Genomic DNA, 21,295 nt, shown 5'->3' with positions numbered 1-21,295 from the left:
AAAGTGAACCACCCACAAATGCTTGGCTGAAGACAAAGAAGAAAATAACTTAGATGCTCAAGGATGAAAATAAAAAAGATGAACTACAATCTAGAAAACTAATAAGTGTGTCAAGTAATATTAGACTAGTCATTTCAGGAAGTGTCAAATACATCAAATAAAAATACCTTCATTTCACAACATCTGCAACAGACATACTGTCTGATTTTCAAATTGGAGTTCAAAAGTGATCCCAAAACTTTATATTAGTCATTTACTATCATCAGAATGCAGGTTTGGCCAAAATATGCTTTTAAGTCCTTTTCCCCTTGCATTCCCACTACCACAAAATTGCAAAATAAAAATTCGCATACCTTCTCACATGAAACAATGTAAGCATTCTTTAGGATACTAAACTAATTTAAACCTGTAATTAGTATTTTACAAACAATACGATTACATCATTGGGCTGGCATCTTCAACTGGAAGAATATAATCTAATTACAAGTTCTTTGGAAGCAGGTTAATCATTTTGACTAATGGTGACTAAATTATGATGAAATGTGACTCAACTGAACCATTCTGCAAAGTAGATTTTTTAAAATGGCAATGTAGCAGTTGACGGTAACAGACAAATTCTCACTATTTCAGCAGTAATCAAATAGTGGTGGCTTTTGGGGGGGGGGGGGGGGGGTGGAAGAGAGAGGCGGGTGACATGAAATCATCGAGGCCTTGTGTGGTAAGCTTGAATTTAAAAGCTTAATACAAACTATTATTTCAATGCTCAAGATTCAACTAGCATCATTTTATGTAGTAAATGCTCTAGAATAGGTTTACTTTTCTTACAGGAGACATGCAGGTTGGGTATAGACAAGTATCAAATATGTAGCATTCAAATAATACAGAAAGCAAGCTATTGTAGTTTTAGGTAACCAACAATTCTAATTCAATTTATATCCTAGATCAATAAGTTTTACAACTAGCACCCCTACCCCATAATCTATTTTAACATAGCTCCACTTCATATTGTAAATCAGCTTCCATAGAAACACAATCAGGACTTTTAAAATAAAAACAGTTCAGGAGGTACTTATAATCTGGAAAAAAAAGTGTAATAAAAACAGTGAATGTCTTGCTCACTTAATGCATGCAGTTTTGGAGCACAGATGAAACAACTGCCTTCAATGCAAAGACAACAAGCTGGTTTTTATAAAGGGAATAAAATTTAGAACAATTTTTCCCTACTAATGCCAAGATATTTTCACAAAGTCAGTTGTGATCCTCTGACATCTTTCCATAGGCTCATTTATGAGATTGTCTGGTTATCAACTGCTAGAAATAGTTGGTCATCATGAGACCAGCTATTGCCGAATCGGATTCATCCAATGTACACATACTTTCAAACGAGGATGACCAACTAGCAATTTAGCAGAATCGATGGTGAATATTTCCTCTTAAAAATCTAGCCAAGCTTGACCACCAATCTGTTTTAAGTTATCACAACTTGAAATTGTCACCCTTTGACTTGTACAGGGCAACACTCCAAACAAAGCAATTATGTGCAAGGCATATGAATCAACTAAATTTTGAATCATAACATGTGGTGTACTCTTAAATACATCTCAATGCTTAACACAGGAAATTGGGACTTATTGCCACTCTTCTTTTCTAACCTAATGTCATTGCTGGGACATTAAAACCAATAATGGAAAAACACATTATGCAAATTTTACATTGCCTATTACTAACTCCTGTGCTGATTTGTTTGACTGATGCACAATGAACATCACTCATTATCTTGTTTTAAGAATCAAGATAGAACTTGATTTTTTGGATAAAGAACAGAATGTCCTTGTGTTAGAAATCAGATCTCATGCACATTATGATTTAACCCACCTACATGAGTCAATAGTGCTAAAGTTTTCAGACATTTTACTTAAATATTTTGACCTGTTCAATCAGCAGCACACCTAGGACATTCTTGCTTTAACACAGAACTTGTATTTAAATCTCACTCAACTAATAATCATGTATTCTGATTGTAAGTACAGGAGGGAGTAATCAAACATTTGAGATGAATGAAAGATTATAAAAGTAGCAATGCACATTCAATTCAGATGCTCTTTGGGCATTGCAGAAAATATTAAGCTGTCTGAGTTCAGTGTGCATTATTACCATTGCTTCCATCAAATCATTCTAAACCAGCATTCAGCAGGTTAATCTAGATCATGAAAATAAACAAATTCAAATACATTGATGAAGTTCCCTTCAAATCACATGGCAAAGGCTTGGCACTACTTCATACAATGCAATGTATACAGGCACAAAGCAGAGTTCACATAAAATATACATGTATAAATCATGTATACACAGAGACTCATGCACTCTGTAGGAAAGAAACTTAAAACCTCACGAGCTGGGAAATGGACAAAGCTAAATGATATGTACACTGACCTGAGTAAGATCTGGAATGTCACCCTGATCAATTCCAACTTGCTGTGTCAACAAAGAAAAAGTTCACATTACTTCATGCAGTGGCAAGTAAATAAAAAAAACGGAAAGTGATTGCATGCTTACAGAATGTTTCATATACAGGAAAAAAAGAGGGGAAGTGGTGGGTTTGGGAGAAAGACTGCAGACAAGCATAAATGCATATTCACCTCCGCAGTTTTGAGAAATTCAGATAGCTTGGTCATTCTAGCCAGAAATTTTTTGTAGATGTCTAAGGCTTCTTTGCACTGATTTTTCTTCATATCAAAGTATTTCTCTGGAAGAAAGCAAACAAGATTTTAGTAAGTTTTCAAAATTATTAAAAAACATTTAAAATGCATTTAAGAATTTTCCATACCTGCTACTGTATTTGTTTTTAAAGCTGCTGTGGTCAGAGCCATTGCAATGCATGAAAACAGGAAATAAAATGAACCTAATTATATGCAATGTTTCTGTCAACATTGAGAAAAATGCCCACTATAAACATTCCAAAAATATAAATGGCATAATTTCTTCAGATTAAAACTTGATTTCTGTAATTTTCTGATAGCTTTTATTTACACAACAGATGGCAAATCACTCAATTTTGAAGATATTCAATACTACTGAAATAGTTTGAGCAGAACTTCCAAGCTGGTTATAAAAATCTTAAGGTGAATCACACTCTCCCTTTACCTACTCTCAACTAAGTAGTGATACACATTTTTATTTGACCCTGGTTCTAGCCAATTTAACATGGTTGTTCTTTTTCAAAATGGTTACACGAAGTAACTTGCGTAATGTTGTCATTCAAAATAAGAATATTAAGAGTACAGCATATAAGTGCAATAGCTAGTAGTATCATGTCTTTCCTTCCTTGAAATGTAATACTCAACTTTGCTTGGTGACTTAAAATACCAGTGGTTTGAAGCTTAAAATAAGTTGCTGTATACTATGAATCAAAGTAACAAAGGATCATCTCTGTTGGGTTATGTCTCATGGCTAACATGCCTCAGAGTCATGTTCACAATATCACTATCACAGCACATGACCAGAGGGTATAAAAAAGGTCTCACTCCATCTTACCTCAGATTACTACTTAAAACAAGACATTCTAGTGGAACAATACTCATCTCAGAATTAGAATGGTTATGGCACAGAAAGAAGCCATGACCATTCTAGTGCCAGTCTCCTGCCTTTCCCCCCCAGATCTTTGCACACCATTTCCATCCAAATACTTTCAAATGCCTCAACTAAATCTGCCACCATCACATTTCCAGGTAATGCAACCCATACCCTAACCAGTTGCTGTATCTAAAAAAAAAATCTTACATTACTCTTGCTTCCACTGCACATCACTTTAAATCAACGCCTTCTTGTTCAAATTTTTTTTTACAAGTGGGACAGCTCTTCCTTACTGTCCAGTTTGCTGATTTCAAAAAACCTCTGACTTCTCTCAGCCTTCTTCTCTCCAAGGAGAATACCCCCAACTTCAACTTATCCTCAAATGGAGTTTTCCATTCCTGGAACCATTCTTGTAAATCACTTCCACACCCTCCATTGCATTCGCATCTTTCCTATGATGTGGCACCCATAACCATACTTAATTCTCCATCTCAAGTCCAACATATACCTTGTGCAAGGAGATGTTGAACTTGTACTTTACGCTCTCACTAATAAAGCCAAGAATACCATACACTTTAGAAATTTCTTCCAACACCTGCCCTGTCACCTTTAAATGATCTGCACACATACACAGGTCCCCCTGCTCCTGCAACTTTTATAATTATACCTCTTATTTACAGTTGTCTTTCCATGTTCTTCCAACCAAAGTGCATTGCCTCATACTTCAGTATTGAGCCTCATTGGTCACCTGTCTGCCCTATCCACAAATATGCCAATTTCCTTTTAGACTTCCACATGGCCCTCCAAGTTTACAACTCTAAGTTTAGCGTCATCCATTGCAACCTAACAGCTTAATATTAACCCAGACACACATGTTACATAATATCTGAATTATTTAATACCATGATACCATTAATACCATGTGGGCAGCACGGTGGCACAGTGGTTAGCATTGCTGCCTCAGCGCCAGAGAACGGGTTCAATTCCCGCCTCAGGCGACTGACTGTGTGGAGTTTTCACGTTCTCCCAGTGTCTGCGTGGGTTTCCTCCGGGTGCTCCAGTTTCCTCCACAGACCAAAGATGTGCAGGTCAGGTGAATTGGCCATGCTAAATTGTCCGTAGTGTTAGGTAAGGGGTAAATGTAGGGGGTATGGGTGGGTTGCGCTTCGGCAGGGCGGTGTGGACTTGTTGGGCCGAAGGGCCTGTTAAGTAATCTGATACCCAGTACCAGTGTCTTATGTCAGAGGACTTTATCCTGCTATAGTAATCCTTATGTTAAAAAAAATTCTGCTAGAGGCAAAGTCACTAACCTGCACAAGGCTTAAACTGATTTTACTGCTAGTGAAAAGATACCAAATATGAGCAAACAGTCATCTTCACCTAAAGGTTTTACTCTACTCAACACGGAAAACTTTGGACATCTGACACCAAATAATTATACAGATATTTGATGTAGTAGAAACAAAAAGAAAGTGCTGGAAAAACCCAGGTTTAGCAGCATCTGTGAAGAGCTAAAGTTAACAGAGTTGAATCTGACTTCTTCAGAATGCAGAAAAGTTACAAGCAAGAGTAGGCTATTTGGCCCTTCGAACCTGCTATGCATTTGGTAAGATCGTGGCTTCTGCTTTGGCCTCTATTCCATTTTAAAGGTCATCGTCTGTAACCTCTGGCTTCACCTTTGACTAAAAACATTAACTCAGCTTTGAGCAGTTCAATGACTCACTCCACTTATCTCTGAATAAAATAATTCCCAAGACCAGTGTGGGAAAATTGGCACTTGGATAGCATCCATTTCTGCCTTATTGGAAACTTTAAGAAAATTACACCATACATCTCACTTCTGGAAAATTAATAAGGATCAGTGTCTTGCTTGATTATTTTTGCGCACTGTTAGTTAAATGCAAATATCCTTTTCTTCCCCCTCCGTAAATTTTGCAATTTTCTTGGCCAGTACCCGATCTTCAACTCATTACAGTTTATAATTCTTACATAAAATCTCACTAGCTTTGTGTTTATTCTTGGGATGTGGACTTAGTTATCCTTGAGGTGGCAATGTTGAGCTGCCTTCTTGAATCGCTGCAGTCCATTTGGAGTGGGATTTCCAGGAATTTTACCCAGTGATGGAAACATACCACTGTGTATTCACTAAGTCAGGGAATTTCCCAATTGTGCAACTCTTAATAGCAGTTATTTGTCCCACTTCGCTTCCAAGAACCTGAATTAGACAATGCCTCTTTCCTTATTCCCTTAGAAACATTGGTGCAAGAAATAATCTTGGATGCATTCTAAATAGCATTTGCAACTTTAGCCCCACATATTCTCTTGATATCAGTCTACTTTAGATTATTTAAAGGAACTTGCGGCATTGTTCCATTTTTACATGTCTCTAAACTACCAGCCGCCAAAAGCTTCCATTGCCAGTTAATAAAAGATGATCATGGTAAGGGGATGTTGATCAAGAATTGGGACGGTTTACAAAGCAGTGTAACAAAAAAATGTAGTAATAAAATTATTACTAAGCAGGATTTTTTCCATGACTCTGGCTTTCAGTGGCATGTTTAAAAATTGTAAAAATGATGCTGAGGAAAGTTTTTTGGTGTAAGATCAACTACTAGGTCAACTTCCCGATGTTGCATTATCTCAAAGCATACTTTCCACTAAAACACACCAGAGTTCAACCAGAGTTTCTATGATACTTGCCCACAAACAAGCAATGGCAAACCTCTAGTCTTTTTAAGGTCCTGGCAGAGGCTAAATTCACTACCATTCTTTTAAAATTTATTTGAAAAAGTTTTTAAATCTACTAGCTTTCCAAGTAGATTACTAAAATAAAGTGTTAACAATTACACTCATTCCATTTTGCAGGAGAGAATAAAGTTGCTAGACATATTTAGGAAAGGAGAATGGAGGGACAATTTTCCACAGGTCGCTTGAAGACCAAAAGAAACATCTATTCCATTTAAGCTAAAGTTAGGAACCTGTCCTTAGCAAGGTAATGGATGATGGATATTAAAAACTATTATGAATAAATTGAAGACACTATATAGAATCACTAGAGTGGAAGTAGACCATTTGGCCCAACAAGTCTACACAAACTCTCCGAAGAGCACCCCACCTAGACTCTACTGCCTACCCTATCCCTGTTACCCTGCATTTCCCATGGCTAAATCAACCTAACTTACACATCCCTGGACATTATGGGCAATTTAGTATGGCCAATCCATCTAATCTGCACATCTGGACTGAGGAAACCAAGAGCACCCGGAGGAAACTCCGCACACGGTTGCCCAAGGCCGGAATTGAACCCAGGTCCCTGGTACTGAGAGGCAGTAGTGCCAACCACTGAGCCACCCCAAAATTTCTATTCTACTTAAGATCAACCTGCATTCCATAGACTCCCCTAATGAATGTGGTCTTTCTGTTACAAAAATGACACCCTCTTCTTTCCACTGTGGTGTGCCATATGTTGCAGACAAATATAAAATGAATATTATGGCTACAAGCTAATCTATTTTAACACTATTCATTTTAAGCCAGACATGCTTTATGCAACTTCAGAGATTTAATCAGGTATGCATTGCTCAGCTGTATTTAAGTCGGTATGTATTTTTAAAGCCCTAATGTATAACTGTGGCTCCGAAGGATAATTCAGTAGTTTTATTTTTAAAAAACTAAATTTTTAAACTTGCACATTTCTAGATCCACAAAGTGGTTTGTGACTGCATTAAAAATTCTTAAAAACATCGAAAGCTTCATGGAATGTGTTTGTTTTCAATTCAAAACAAAATTTACCTTTGCAGGGAGGCAAGCAGGAAAATTTTATGCAAGGTTTTATTTACCCTGAAATTAAATCTTCTATTTAAATATTGTAGATGTACATTAATGTAAGCAGAATAATACACAGACTTAAAATCAAGAATACCAGTTTTGACTGCAAACAGCAGAAAGAATCAGGTTTTCATTAACAAGATAAGCAGCATTCTCATCTTCATATATAAAATATGAATGTGTACAAAAACTAATCTTAACTAAATACACATCAAAAAGAATTTCATAGTCAGACTGGTGATCATTTAAAAATAATTTGTTTTTAGTTTGGATAACTAATTCTTCAGAAAGACAAATGGCAAATTATGTATTTACCCAGACTAGTTCCCAAGACTTGAACTTTATAACTTCTCTTCCTGAAGACATATGTGATATAAAAGCAAATAGCAAGAGTTTCTATAAATATTTAAATTAGGAAAAGGAATTAAAGTGAATGTGTAAAAAAAATGCAGTGTTGAGAGTTGAAGGAATCTCGATCTCCATCTAAATTTGCTTGTATTTAGCATTTAAGAATTAACTGAAATTTACAGTTTAAATTCAGGGGCCTAAGCAGGAATATACAAACTCTCTGCTTATGGAACAGCTGCCAAATCAAGGAAACTAGTCCTAACAGTTGTTTGCTGCAAAGGAGATTCAACTAACATTTTAGTTTTAGAATATATAATTAAAACTGAATGGAGTGCTAGACATTTAGAAAGGTGAAGTAATTTGGTGAGGAGAAAGAGGTACTCCTTAGCTTTTCCTTTTCCTAATCTTGTAGGAATCTGTTCAGACTTTTAAGTATTCAATTTATAAGCAGTAAAGTAGAAGTTGATTGGTGAGTATGGGTAAGTAATACTAATTTCTACTCTAATCTCCAGTTTATAATAAGTAGTTCAAAAGTAAATTTTAAACTATGGTAGTATCAATCATATGAACACCCAATCTGGGGTACGTGCAATATTGTGAACACTAAATATCAAATCAAGCATGTGCATGATTGTCAACAGATGCAGAAATTCAGGCCCCGGGTTTCAGAGTTGAGCAGATGCTGGAGTCATTTTGGGATGTATGGGGGCAGAGGAATACATCAATAGTATTTAGGGCAGTTGTCACAAAGATAGCAGCATCCAGGCAAATAAGGCACGGGTGACTAACAAGTAAACCAGACTGGTGGTGGAGTCTCCCAAAACCATGTTATTTGCCAATCAGTTTTCCATCTAGACACTGCATAAGTCAACCGTTCCTCAGAGGAATACTGTGCAAACCGAGCCTGTGACACCACAGGTGGCTCACCAGCAGCGGAGGGAAGACAGACAACTGGTATTGCAGTAGCAACAGGGTTTTCATTTGTTAGGGAATAAAAATATGCATTTCTGCAGGTGTAGATGTGAAGAAGGAATACCAGGTACATAAAATACTGTGACGCTCACTTAGCAGCAGAAGAGAGGATATTAAGTTAGAGGTGGAATTGGAATAAGGAATAAATACAAGCCAAAATCAGGGTTACATTGTATGTGAATGCATGGATTATAGCAAATAAAATTAACAAGCTGCAGGTGCATATTGCTGTAACAACGATTTAGTTCAAGCAATAACAAGGCTGGAGTGCTGGGGGAAAAAATAATAAGCACTACCACAGTTAGGCAGGAGTGTGGGGGAAAAAAAAACAAATAAACAGGAGATTTCACACAGCATTGTCTTTTGTGAAGGGCACTGCTTGTCACTGGCCAAAGAAAAAAATAGAAAAAAAAAAGACAAGGCTGGATGTTAAATATTCCTCAATGTAAGTGTGTGCAAGAAAGATAGGAAAAAGAAGAAAAGGAGCACAGATGGCAATATGGCTAAGAAGATAATTGGAGAGAATAACATACCACAGTGCTCAAGACCAGCTTTAAGTTGGCTACAACTGAGGGACAAAAAGTGCAATTACATTGCGAGGCTCGTTTTACCAGCCAACCAGCAGTGGCTATTAAGAAGAAAAATAACAAGGTGCAAACATTTTGAATAACTAGAGGAGAATTTTAATTATCCAACTATCCACTAGGATAATGATTGTGAGAAGGCAGAGAGTGGCAAGTGCATGCAGATTGTATTCAGGAGAATTTTCTATAGTAGATCTTTAGTCCGACATCTTTAGGAAGCATGGTAGCTCAGTGGTTAGCAGTGCTGCCTCACAGTACCAGAGACCCAGGTTCAATTCCTACCTCGGGTGACTGTGCAAACTCCACACACATTCTCCCAGTGTCTGATTTCTTCTGGTGTTCCAGTTTCCTCCCACAATCCAAGGATGTGCAGGTCAGTGAACTGGCCATGCTAAATTGTCTAGTGTTAAGTGCATTAGACAGAGGGAAATAGGTCTGTGTGGGTTACTCTTTGAAGGGTCGGTGTGGACTTGTTGGGCCAAGTGGCCCGATTTCCATACTACAGGGAATCTAATCTAAACAAAGGAGACACAACCAGACATGGTTCTTGAGAAAGTGAGCCAAGCAGATCAAATGCCAGTGGAAACAAAACATTTAGGAGAGAGTGATCATTGTATAAAACAAGGTTTAAAACAGTGGAAAAGAACAATCCAGAACATGAACCGGGGGAGTGCCGACTTCAACATCAGATAAAACAGAACTGAGCCAAATAAACTGCAGCTAAAGACTGGCAGGAAAGTTATAGCTAAACAACAGGCTGCCTCAAGACATGGTTCAGGTATGGTCAAGTTATATTCCCTCAAAAAGGAACTATAGGGCAAGTAAATCCAAAGCTGCACGAAAAAAATACCAATTAAGATATTAAGTGGGGGCAGCACGGTGGCTCAGTGGTTAGCACTGCTGCTTTGCAGCGCCAGGGACCAGAGTTCAATTCCAGCCTCGGGTGACTGTCTGCATGGAGTTTGCACATGCTCCTAGTGTCTGCGTGGCTTTCCTCCAGGTGCTCCGGGTTGCTACCACACTCCAAAGATGTGCAGGTCAGGTGAATTGGCCATGCTAAATTGCCCATAGTGATAGGTGCACGAGTAGGGGAATGGGTCTGGATGGGTTGCTCTTTGGAGGCTCGGTGTGGATTTGCTGGGCCAAAGGGCCTGTTTCCGCACTGTAGGTAATCTAATCAATAAGAAGAAAAGGTATGCTCATGACGTGTTAAGTAGAAAATATAATGGAGAATCAAGCTGAATACGAAGTGTTCAGAAAGATGTAAAACAAATGAGATGAAAAGGGATCATGAAGAGAGACTGGAAGCTAACAAAAGTGAACCCCAAGTTTTTTTTTTAAATAGGCATATTAGTAGGAGGAATGTGATATAAGGAGAAGCAGAGCCAATTAGGGACCAAAAGGAGGTTTACACAGAAGCAGAGGCACGGCTGAGGTATTGAATGAATATCTGCCTAGGAAGCAGATATTACGCAGGCAATGGTGACAGAGGAGGAAATTTAGTCACTAGGGGTCAAAAATTTATTAAAAAATGGTGGTGGTATCGGCTGGACCGTCTGTACTTAAACTCAGCAAGACACTGGTACCAGGACTGAAAAAAATCCATCTAAGGATGAAGGAAGTGAGTGGAAATTACAGACACCAGCCATAACTTTTCCCATCTTCTTTAGACTCGGAAATGGTGCCAGAGGACTGGAGAATAGTAAACAGTATACGCTAGTTTAAAAAAAAAGTGGAGGACAAGCCCAGCAGTTACAGGTCAATTTTTCTTCAGTGGTGGGGAAAATATTTAGAATCAATTATTCTGGACAGAATTACTCATGACCAAATTAGATTAAAGATAGTCAGCATTGTAGTAAGAGAAAATCAGGTTTAAATAACAATTGTTTAGAAAAGGTAGGTGCTGAGGAGGATGATGCTGCGATGTAGTGTACATTGGACTTCCAAACAGGTGTTTGATTCAGTGTCAAACAACAGACGACTTGTGAACAAAGTCAGTTTGTGGAATAAAAGGATGCTACCTACATGGATATAAAATCCACTGAATGATAGAAAAAACAGAAATAATTATTGAATGGTTTTCAGGCTGGAAGAAGGTCTGCTGTGGAGTTCCTGGAGGTGGATGCTGGGATCCTTTTCCCTGATGTATATTAAGGAGCTAGCCCTTGGTGCAAAGGGTATAACTTCCGAATCTGTGGATGATGCAAAATTTGGGAGCATTGTAAATTTGCGGAGGACAGTACAGAACCACAAAAAGGGCATTTGACAAGTTGGAGTGGAAAGATAGTGGCAGATATGTTCAATGCCGAGAAGTGTGAAGTGATAATGTTTGTGGAAGAACCATGGAGAGACAAAGATGAAAAGTATTTACTCAAAAGCATGTGCAGGAGCCGAGATCTGTGTATACAAACATGAATTAATTATTAAAAAGGTGGCAGAGGCCGAGGGGTGGCAGATGGAGTTTAATTTACATAAATGCAAAGAGTTGCAAAATGCAAAGGCAAATCAGGGCAGGACTTGTACACTTAAAGGGTAGGGTCGTGGGGAGAGTTGCCGAACAAAGAGATCGTGGGTGCAGCTTCATAGTTCCTTGAAGGTGAAATTGCATGTCGACAAGGTTGTAAAGGTGGTGTTTGATATGCTGTCAGTTTTTGTCAGTGCATTGAGTATAAGAGTTAGGAAGTAATGTTGCAGCTGTACAGGACATTGGTTAGGCCACTTTTGGAATACTGCATTCAATTCTAGTCTCCTTGCTATGAAAGGATGTTGTGAAACTTGGAAAAGGGATCAGAAAAGACTTACAAAAGAATGCTGCCAGGGTTGAAGGATTTGAGCTATAGAGAGGGGCTGGGGCAATTTTCCCTGGAGCGGAGGTGGAGTGGTGACCTTAGAAGTTTATAAAATAATGATGGGCATGGATAGGGTGAGCAGCAGCCATGGTTTTATTCACAGGTTAGGGAGTCCAAAATTAGAGAGAGGGGGCATAGGTTTAAGGTGAGAAGGAAGAGATAGAAGAGGGACCCATAAGGGTAACCTTTTCATGCAGAGGATGGTGCATGTAAGGAATCAGCTGCCATAGAAAGTGGTAGAAGCTGGTACAATTACAACATTTAAAAGCCATTTAGATGGATACATGAATAGGAAGGGTTGAGAGAGATATGGGCTAAATGGGACTAGATTAATTTAGGATATCCAGTTGGCATGCTGTACAACTATGACTATGACATATGGAGACACCAGTTATTAAAATATGCAGTAGCAAACCTTTATTAATAGGAGTATAAGAGCAAGGAGGTTGTACTGAATTTGCCTAAGATGTGAGAGCACAGACAGAACATTGGAGAGAGAGGACAGAAGATGTTTACAAGTGTGATTCCAGAGATGAGAAACTTCATTATTGAAGACAGACTGGAGAAGTCATGATTGTTTTCCTTGGAGAAAATGTGAGGACTGCAGACGCTGAAGTGTCTGAGTCGAAAAGCATGGCGTTGGTAAAACACAGCGGGTTAGGCAGCATCCAAGGAATAGGAGAATCAACATTTTGGGTTTCATTCATGACAAAGGGCTTATTCCCTAAACGTCGATTCTCCTGCTCCCTCTGATGATGCCTGACCTGCTGTGCTTTTCCAGTGCCACACTTTTGGATTTGGAGAGAAGGCCAAGAGGAGATTTGATTGCTTGTGACTTTGAAAATGTCAGTCTGAACCAAGTAGCTAGGAAGAAATTGCTCCCAGCTGTACAAAAGGAACAAGAATGTGAGGGCACAAGTTTAAAGTGACCTGAAGCAAATATGACAAAAAAAAAATCTTGTTTACGCACCAAGTAGTTAAGGTCTAAAATGCATTACCTGGAAATATGGTTCAAACAGGGCATTCAAGATTACACTGGATGATTATTTGAATAGTAACAAGATGATGTGCTATGGCACGGTCAGTGCTCACTGGGAGAGCCAATGCAGACAATGGGCTGAATGACCTCCTCTGGCATAACCATTCTGATTCAGGAAGTTATTAAAAAGAACAATGAGGCCTGGGTATCCTTGTACATTAATTGGCAGATACAGACGATTAGAAACACAAATGGAATGTTTGTCTTTATTGCTAAAGGAATTGAATGTAAAATTAGCAAATGGTCACTGCAGCTGGACAGTGTCTTGGTGAGAACACAAATTACTGCATCCAATATTAGGTTTGTAAAAGAAAAATAATTCCTTACAAGTAGCTCAGAGAAAGTCCCCTTGACTGCTTCCTGGGTTGAGAGGCTTATTTTATGAGTAGAGGTTAACAAGTTGGACCTATATCCTTTGGAGTAGAAAAATTGAATGTGGCCTTATTGAAAGATTAAAAACAAACTTGAGGGGAGTTAATAGGGTAGATACTGGAGGATACTTCCTTTTTGGGGGGGGGGGAAAGAGGGGGCAAGAGAGAGAAAGCTGACTAGAACTAGAAAACGCAGGTTAAGAACAAGAGGGTGTTCTTAAGATGAGGAAGATTTTTTTCAAGGGATTGTTAATTTATGGACCTGCCTTCCCCATGAGCAGTGGAGGCTGGGTCATTAAATTTATTCAAGGCTGAGCTAGATAGACATTTGATAAACTAAGGAATCAAGAGTTACAGACAAGAAGGTGTAATTGAGATCACTACCGGATCAGCCATTACTTATCAAAAAAAAGGAGCAGTCTTGAAGTGCCTGTTCCACTGCTTAAGTCCTATATTCCTAATATAAGGTTTATAATCATATATTCCCTAGAATATTGACTAAAGATTCAGGAATGATTGCTTAAATCAGCAGCAGTCTTTCCCCTCTGCAATTTCCCACCATTTTTGGAAGACTATGCTTGTGGATTGTCGAAAATGGCTAATCAACAAGAAATTCCAGGCCAGTTTTAATTAAAGGGAGCTACGCACAGGGGGAAAAAAAATGTTCAAAAGGGGGAAAAAGACTAAGAGCAGGAGAATTAAGTTAGAGCATTTATCTCCAGTGATACAATTTATACAGAAACCTAAATGGTCTCTTCCTGTATGGAGTCTATTATATAAATTCTCTGTTCCAATTCACACTTCCAACTGTGTCTCTATGTGTAGAGCAATAAGTAAACAGAGGATCTTATCTTGAGAAGAGCTGAACTGATGTAAAAACTCAAAACATATTTTGCACAATGGAGGTGAAATGGGGATTTCATTTGCTATGTGGCACAAATTAACAGTGCATAAACTGAAGATTTAAGTCAGTGCTTCTCTTTGGACAAGCTATGGGACAGCAGTCAGGAAATACCATAACTGTTTAATCAGAAAGGAAGTTAAGAATAGGCTGTCAAGGCATTTAAAAAAAAAAACTTACAGCAAGTGTTCCTAAATAAAACAAATTAAAAAGATAGTCAAAGCAGAATTGTTACCCATACAGTGGATAACTTTACCTTTTGCATTTAAATGGAACAAATGGCGTGACTTGTCCAGTTACAACAGATATGGAATAAGCTGAATAAACCCAGTCTGCATGAAATACCTTACTAAAAGGACAGATTCAGTGCACTAAGTTGTGATCTATAACATTGTAACAAGTCAGAGTCAGATGTACAGTATGGAAACAGACCCTTCGGTCCAACCCGTCCATGCCGACCAGATATTCCAACCTAATCTTGTCCCACCTGCCAGCACCCAGCCCATATCCCTCCAAACCCTTCCTATTCATATACCCATCCAAATGCCTTTTAAAATATGTTGCAATTATACCAGCCTCCACCACATCCTCTGGCAGCTCATTCTCTCCACGTCCTACCCTCTGCGTGAAAACGTTGCCCCTTAGGTCTCTTTTATATCTTTCCCCTCTCCCTAAACCTATGCCCTCTAGTTCTGGACTACCCAACCCCAGGGAAAAGACATTGTCTATTTATCCAATCCATGCCCCTCAATTTTGTAAACCTCTATAAGGTTACCCCTCAGCCTCCAACATTCCAGGGAAAACAGCCCCAGCCTGTTCAGCCTCTCCCTATAGCTCAAATCCTCCAACCCTGGCAACATCCTTGTAAATATTTTCTGAACCCTTTCAAGTTTCACAACATCTTTCCGATAGGAAGGAGACCAGAATTGCATGCAACATTCCAACAGTGGCCTAACCAATGTCCTGTACAGCCGCAGCATGACCTCCCAACTCCTGTACTCAATCATGTGACCAATAAAAGGAAAGCATACAAAACGCCTTCTTCACTATACAATCTACCTGCGACACCACTTCAAGGAGCAACCTGCACTCCAGGATCCCCATGTTCAACAACACTCCCTATTAAGTGTACAAGTCCTGCTAAGATTTGCTTTCCCAAAATGCAGCACCTCACATTTATCTGAATTAAACTCCATCTGCCACTTCTCAGCCCATTGGCCCACCTGGTCCAGATCCTGTTGTAATCGGAGGTAGCCCTCTTTGCTGTCCACTACACCTCCAATTTTGGTGTCATGTGCAAACTTACTAACTGTACCTCTTATGCTTGCATCCAAATCATTTACGTAAATGACAAAAAGTAGGGGACCCAGCACCGATCCTTGTGGCACTCCACTGGTCACAGGCCTCCAGTCTGAAAAACAACCCTCCACCACGTCTTCTACCTTTGAGCCAGTTCTGTATCCAAATGGCTAATTCTCCCTCTCTTCCATGAGATCTAACCTTGCTAATCAGTCTCCCATGGGGAACTTTGTCGAAAGCCTTAGTGAAGTCCATATAGATCACATCTACTGCTCTGTCCTGGTCAATCCTCTTTGTTACTTCAAGTCTTCTGTTACAGGTCTTGTTCAAAGCCAAATCTCCCCTCAATTCATTGCTCACCCAGTAAGTTGATGATCCCTTCATTGTAGGCAGCAAAAAGCCTGATTGAATCTTTGAACAGTAGCATGAAGGCAGCATTTATTACTCCATTAGTTAGTTCATTGGGGTTTGCCTGTATCCAAAGAAAACAGAAACATTATGTTTAAAAAACCCAATGATTTAAAAATACAAATCATAAACTGAACCTTGATTTCAACATACGAAGTAGATGAAGTCTGAATCTTGCCTGATTAATGTGTCTGGAAAAGATAACTGCAAAGTTGTAGCTCTCTAACTGGAGCAGCTGGGTTGTTGCTACTCAAATTTGGATGTATGTCAGGAATTAAAACTTAAAAATATATTGTGCAGTTGATTGATAATCAAGTCACAACTAAGTCAGAAGAATTTCACCCAGAGAGTCAGTACAAGTCAGACTGAGTGTTTCCCTCAGGCAAATTCCTTTTTAATCTATCAGCACATAAATTAAAGCAAATGCTAAAAATTCAAGGATGCTGATACAGAGAATGTTATGCAAGTTAGCTCACTGAGCTTGAAGGTTTGTTTTTAGGCGCTTCATCACCAGCAAGGTAACATCAGTGAGCACCTATGGTGAAGCACTGGTGGTATGCCCTGCCTCTCTATTTATAGGTCTTCGTTTCTTAAGGTGGGTGATAACATTTCCAGTTTTTTTTCCCCAAGGCAAGGTAGATAGGGTCTAAATAGATTTGTTCATTGATGGAGTCTCACGAGTGTCTTTGTTTCACCTGTCCTAGGATGTGTGCTTTGTCCCAATGTGGTGCCCTTCTTTGTTTGTATAGAAACCAGTGATAGTGGCCATTTGGTGTTCATGTATCCTGGAGGCAAGTTTCTGCTAGTTTGTCAGATATAGTTTTTTTTAAAAAAACAGTTCTTGCATGGTATCTTAGAAATGACTTTAGTTTTGCTCGTGGTATCCACTGGATCCTTTAGGCTCATTAGTCGCTAAGTGTGGTTGGTAGGTTTGTTGGTTACCATGATGCCAAGGGGTCGGAGTAGTCTTTAAGTCATTTCTGATATATGTCTTTGATGCAAGGTAATGTGGTTATAGTTTTTGATTATGTTGTGTCTGCATGTTTGGGTTTATTTCTTAGGAATCAACAGATTGTGTCTATTGGGTACCAGTTTTTCTCAAAAACATTTCGTAGATATATTTTTTCTTCTGATTTTTGTAGTTCTTGGGTGCTGCAGTGTGATATAGCTAGTTGAAATAATGTCTTGATGCAGCTTCATTTGCGGGTGTTGGGGTGATTGCTTCTGAAGTATTTGGTCAGTGTGTTGTTTTTCTGTAGACGCTGGCTTGAAGCTCTTAACTGTATATTCAACTATCACGACTAGGAATGGGAGCCTGTTGTCATTCTCCTTCTCTTTTGTGAATTTTATGGCCTGTCAGGATATTGATGGTGTTGTAGGTTTCCTCCAATTTGTTTCATTTTGTGATGACAAAGGTGTCATCTACGTAGCGGACCCAAAGTTTGGGTTGGATAGATGGGAGATTGTTGAAGTAACAATGTGTTAATCCATCGCTTTACGCAATGTTTTTCAACCCAATTCCAATCTACCCTACACTACTGAAATTAAGACAACTCTTTAACTACAGAACCTAATATGGATGGGAATGGTTCAATAAAACTGGAAGTGGAACTAAACGACCAACCTCACTCAGACATCAAATTTATGATGTGAAATAGTAATGTCACACCAGTTCATCAGAACTTAAATGCACAATTTCATTCTGCAAGTAACCGATGTTATTGCTGGTGGAAGGGCTGGTGAAGCAGCACAAGCTCAAAAGAATACTGCAGATGGTAAAAATTCAAAGAAACAAAATGCTAGAAACTCAACAGGTCAGGCATCATCTGTGGAAAAAAGAACAGCTATGCTTCAGGTTGGTGATCTCAAGTCAAAACTAGGAAATGTTAGAGACGTAGTTTTAAGCATGGATTGGGAACAAAGTATGGAAATTGAGACAGAATGGTAGACAGGAGAGACTGAATGACAGAAGAATTAATCTTAGAGGGTCAAAAGGAATAGTGATAGGGCAAGAAACAAAAAATGTACCTAAAGCAGATGCTCAAAAGCAAAAAAAAGAACAGAACAGAAAAATGCAAAGGAACTAAAACAGGAAACATCTTTTTAGTTTGTTCATGTAATGTCAGCATCACAGCCTAGGGCAGCAGAGGGCAGTCATATGCAGGCCAGACCTGGTAAGGATGGCAGATTTCCTTCTGTAAGCAGGCAATACTGGACAAGATGAGTCTTTACATTAATTGACAGACATAACATGGCTATTAGGGTAGCCATTTCTTAAATCCAGTTATTAAATTCAAATTCACATCTGCCCTGGTGAGATTCAAACCCACTTCCCCAAAATATAATAGAGCTGAGCTAATAAGACCATTACATTACCACTATGTCACTATTGTTCAAGATTGTTGAATTCAATGTTGAGTCTGGAAGAATATAGAATATTTAACTGAGTGATAAAGGTGCTGTCCAAGCTTGTTTGAGCTTCACTACACAACACTTGCAATAAATGAATTTAAAATTCTAATGTATATCCTATTCATATCTGATCATATGGAAATATCAGTTGTGGAACACAAGACTCTAGTGGATTTATAAAAACTTTGAATTAGAAAGCATCGATTATACATCAACATTGATGTTACAAAGCTATTTAGTTTTCTAAGTAAAATTTCACATCAAGATCTAACAGAATAGTGTGATTTGAATTAAGATTACCATTGGAGTCACGTCGGTAATCAAAACAAAAACCAAACCAACCATCCATCTGCTCTAAACGCCTTGCTTTCTACATTCCCAGCAGGCCAGTAGTATTCAGACTACAGAATTTAATAGAGGCAACCAGCTGGAGATCCAGTAAAAGCCCCATGTTCCCTCTTTTAGAGAGGTCCATTATCATTCGTCACTCAGACACTGCTTAGAACAGCCAGCCATTTAGAGGCCAGCACCACCATACAGGTGGTAGCTGCTGTGGTGTGGTAGTCATCCAAGGCCTAGGATAGTCACTGGATCCCAGGTCACAAGTATGTGATGGCAAGTGATAGGGAAAGAATGTCTGCCACTTCTTTTCAATTGCATGGCTGCTAAGTGTGGATCACTTTCTATATTCAGCCCCAAAAGAAGCAAACGGAAACAATTAATTAACAGTTGGAAGAAAGTAAAATACTGGCCAAAAATCATTATACACCCAGCTGAGTTGGGTATTTAAATGGTTATCAGCTTTCCTGTTGCTGGGTTCCTTGATTAAAGTGAATTTGATCAAGGGACAACCCATCAGACCTCAAACAGCAACATTCGGGTTTGTCAGTCATGCTCCTTGCATAAGCACCCTTTCAGCAGTAGGGAATGAGGCTCTTAAGTAGCATTAATTAGCAGTGGGACAGGAAGGCTGTCCATGGACATTTCTGCAAAAACGCAAACAAACTAGAGTGGAATTGAATCCCCCCAACTAACTGCCTCTCACCTGATTCAGTGCTTTTGCCCCACCATCGATATTGCACAAAGGGCATTAAATGCCATCCTGCATCATTACCAGAGATTAAACATCAATGTAACAGAAAGCGGAATTAACTTTTATAAAAGCAAGATATTGTCACACTTGACAAAGAATTTTCCAACAAAAAGCAAACATTTTCAACGATGTATACTGACTACCAACAAATCATAAATTAAGCAAAGTCACTGGGTACGGTACATTAAAAAACATTGCACATACATCAAAATCTAGAAGTGCATCCAGCTGATTTTGTATAAGAGGCAGCGTTTTCAGCAATTTCTCTGTATTCATTGTTCTCATTACTCCATCCATCCTGAAAGGGCATACAATATTTCACTGCATGATTTATACATTAAAAATATTAATTGATGATTTCTCACATTCATTATCCAGCTAAAAATACATTTGTTAGGCAAATTTCAACAATGTTCAGATGTTTCATACATCTACAAGAATTAGCGAATGACCAATGCGGTTTTGTAAATCACAGGATGCAACAACATTCTGCTCTAATGCTAAACTATTAAAATTTGTACATACAAGTTCATATTTTGTAATATTCTTTCCAGATCTCCACCTCTTTCAAAAAAAAACAATTTATAAAATGTTAAAAAGCCATGACAGACCATAAAGTCTGTTGAACAGAGGTGTTTCATTATAAACATATATAGGATATTAATGCAAACTTTTATAAATGCAATTACAATGCACCTATTAAAAATAAAATGTCATTATCTGTATTAATTAATCCTATCTAACAACTACTGAAGAGGATTCAATCCAACATTACTAAATATATAGAAGAAGTTATCTAAGCTTTGTGTGCCTACTTGGGTAGGACATACCCTCTTTTCATTTTGGTGAAGTCAACTGCCATTAGTCTGTACGAGAGTGCCTTTTCATTAAGGTATCTGCTATACCGTCTGATGAAAGTGGACATGTCATACCCTATAAAGGAAGGAACAAAAAAGAAAAAAAAGTAATGGTCAACATTAAGTTTATTTACACTATCAATTTAAAATAGAACTCAAGAACAAGTGATACAGACTTTAATAATCTGTATATCTTGGTAATAATCAATTATTGTTTACTCAAATACAGCTTACCTTGCATGGCACTTTTATCCAAAAAATTATTCAAGTTGAACAAAGTATTTCTTGAAGCCAAATACTGTATAAAACGCTGCAAGAAAGAAAGGTAGTTAGCTAGTAATTGAAATTTAATATCAAAATTACTTGACCTAAGAGCACAAGAAGACTTTTCTTTGGTACTGAAGACAGTTGGAAAAGAGATAGACTTTATGGTGCTGAAAAAGGTGTGACAAGGGAGTGGAACAGTGTGCAAGATCAAAAGATGTTTGAGGGCGAGGGAGATTCGGAATTAAAGGTATTATGGAGCAAAAGGAAAAAGTGGATGGTAAAGGTTGGAAAGTGACAAAGCATAGATCCAGAGTGAGATGGGATGGAAGAATACGTGAGGTGGTGGAAATGGCAGAGGATGGGACCTCAGTGGTGGGAAAGACGCTGGAGTCTATTATAAAGGATGAAATTACGGCACATCTGGATAGTAGTAACAGGATAGGACAGAGTCAGCATGGATTTATGAAGGGGAAATCATGCTTGACTAATCTTCT

At 38.5% G+C, this 21,295-nt stretch overlaps 1 protein-coding gene across 4 annotated transcripts in view; it reads right to left on the bottom strand.

The window, feature by feature from the left end:
• LOC122557277 (phosphatidylinositol-binding clathrin assembly protein-like) overlaps positions 1 to 21,295 on the bottom strand; it is a 114,191-nt gene that overhangs the window by 81,552 nt on the left and 11,344 nt on the right. For 3 of the 4 annotated variants that reach the window (XM_043704800.1, XM_043704797.1, XM_043704801.1), the window contains exons 2-8: positions 20,769 to 20,844; positions 20,508 to 20,610; positions 19,882 to 19,975; positions 16,125 to 16,236; positions 2,828 to 2,854; positions 2,640 to 2,746; positions 2,434 to 2,475 (exon numbers count right to left, since the gene is read on the bottom strand). In XM_043704800.1, the coding sequence (XP_043560735.1) occupies positions 2,434 to 2,475; positions 2,640 to 2,746; positions 2,828 to 2,854; positions 16,125 to 16,236; positions 19,882 to 19,975; positions 20,508 to 20,610; positions 20,769 to 20,844 (561 nt within the window). The remainder of the gene's footprint in view (positions 1 to 2,433; positions 2,476 to 2,639; positions 2,747 to 2,827; positions 2,855 to 16,124; positions 16,237 to 19,881; positions 19,976 to 20,507; positions 20,611 to 20,768; positions 20,845 to 21,295) is intronic. The other variant, XM_043704799.1, reaches the window with a different exon arrangement.

The sequence above is a fragment of the Chiloscyllium plagiosum genome, chromosome 15 (genome assembly GCF_004010195.1).
Source record: "Chiloscyllium plagiosum isolate BGI_BamShark_2017 chromosome 15, ASM401019v2, whole genome shotgun sequence".
Classification (NCBI taxonomy): Eukaryota; Metazoa; Chordata; class Chondrichthyes; order Orectolobiformes; family Hemiscylliidae; genus Chiloscyllium; species Chiloscyllium plagiosum.
This window is presented reverse-complemented; position numbering and strand designations above follow the sequence as displayed.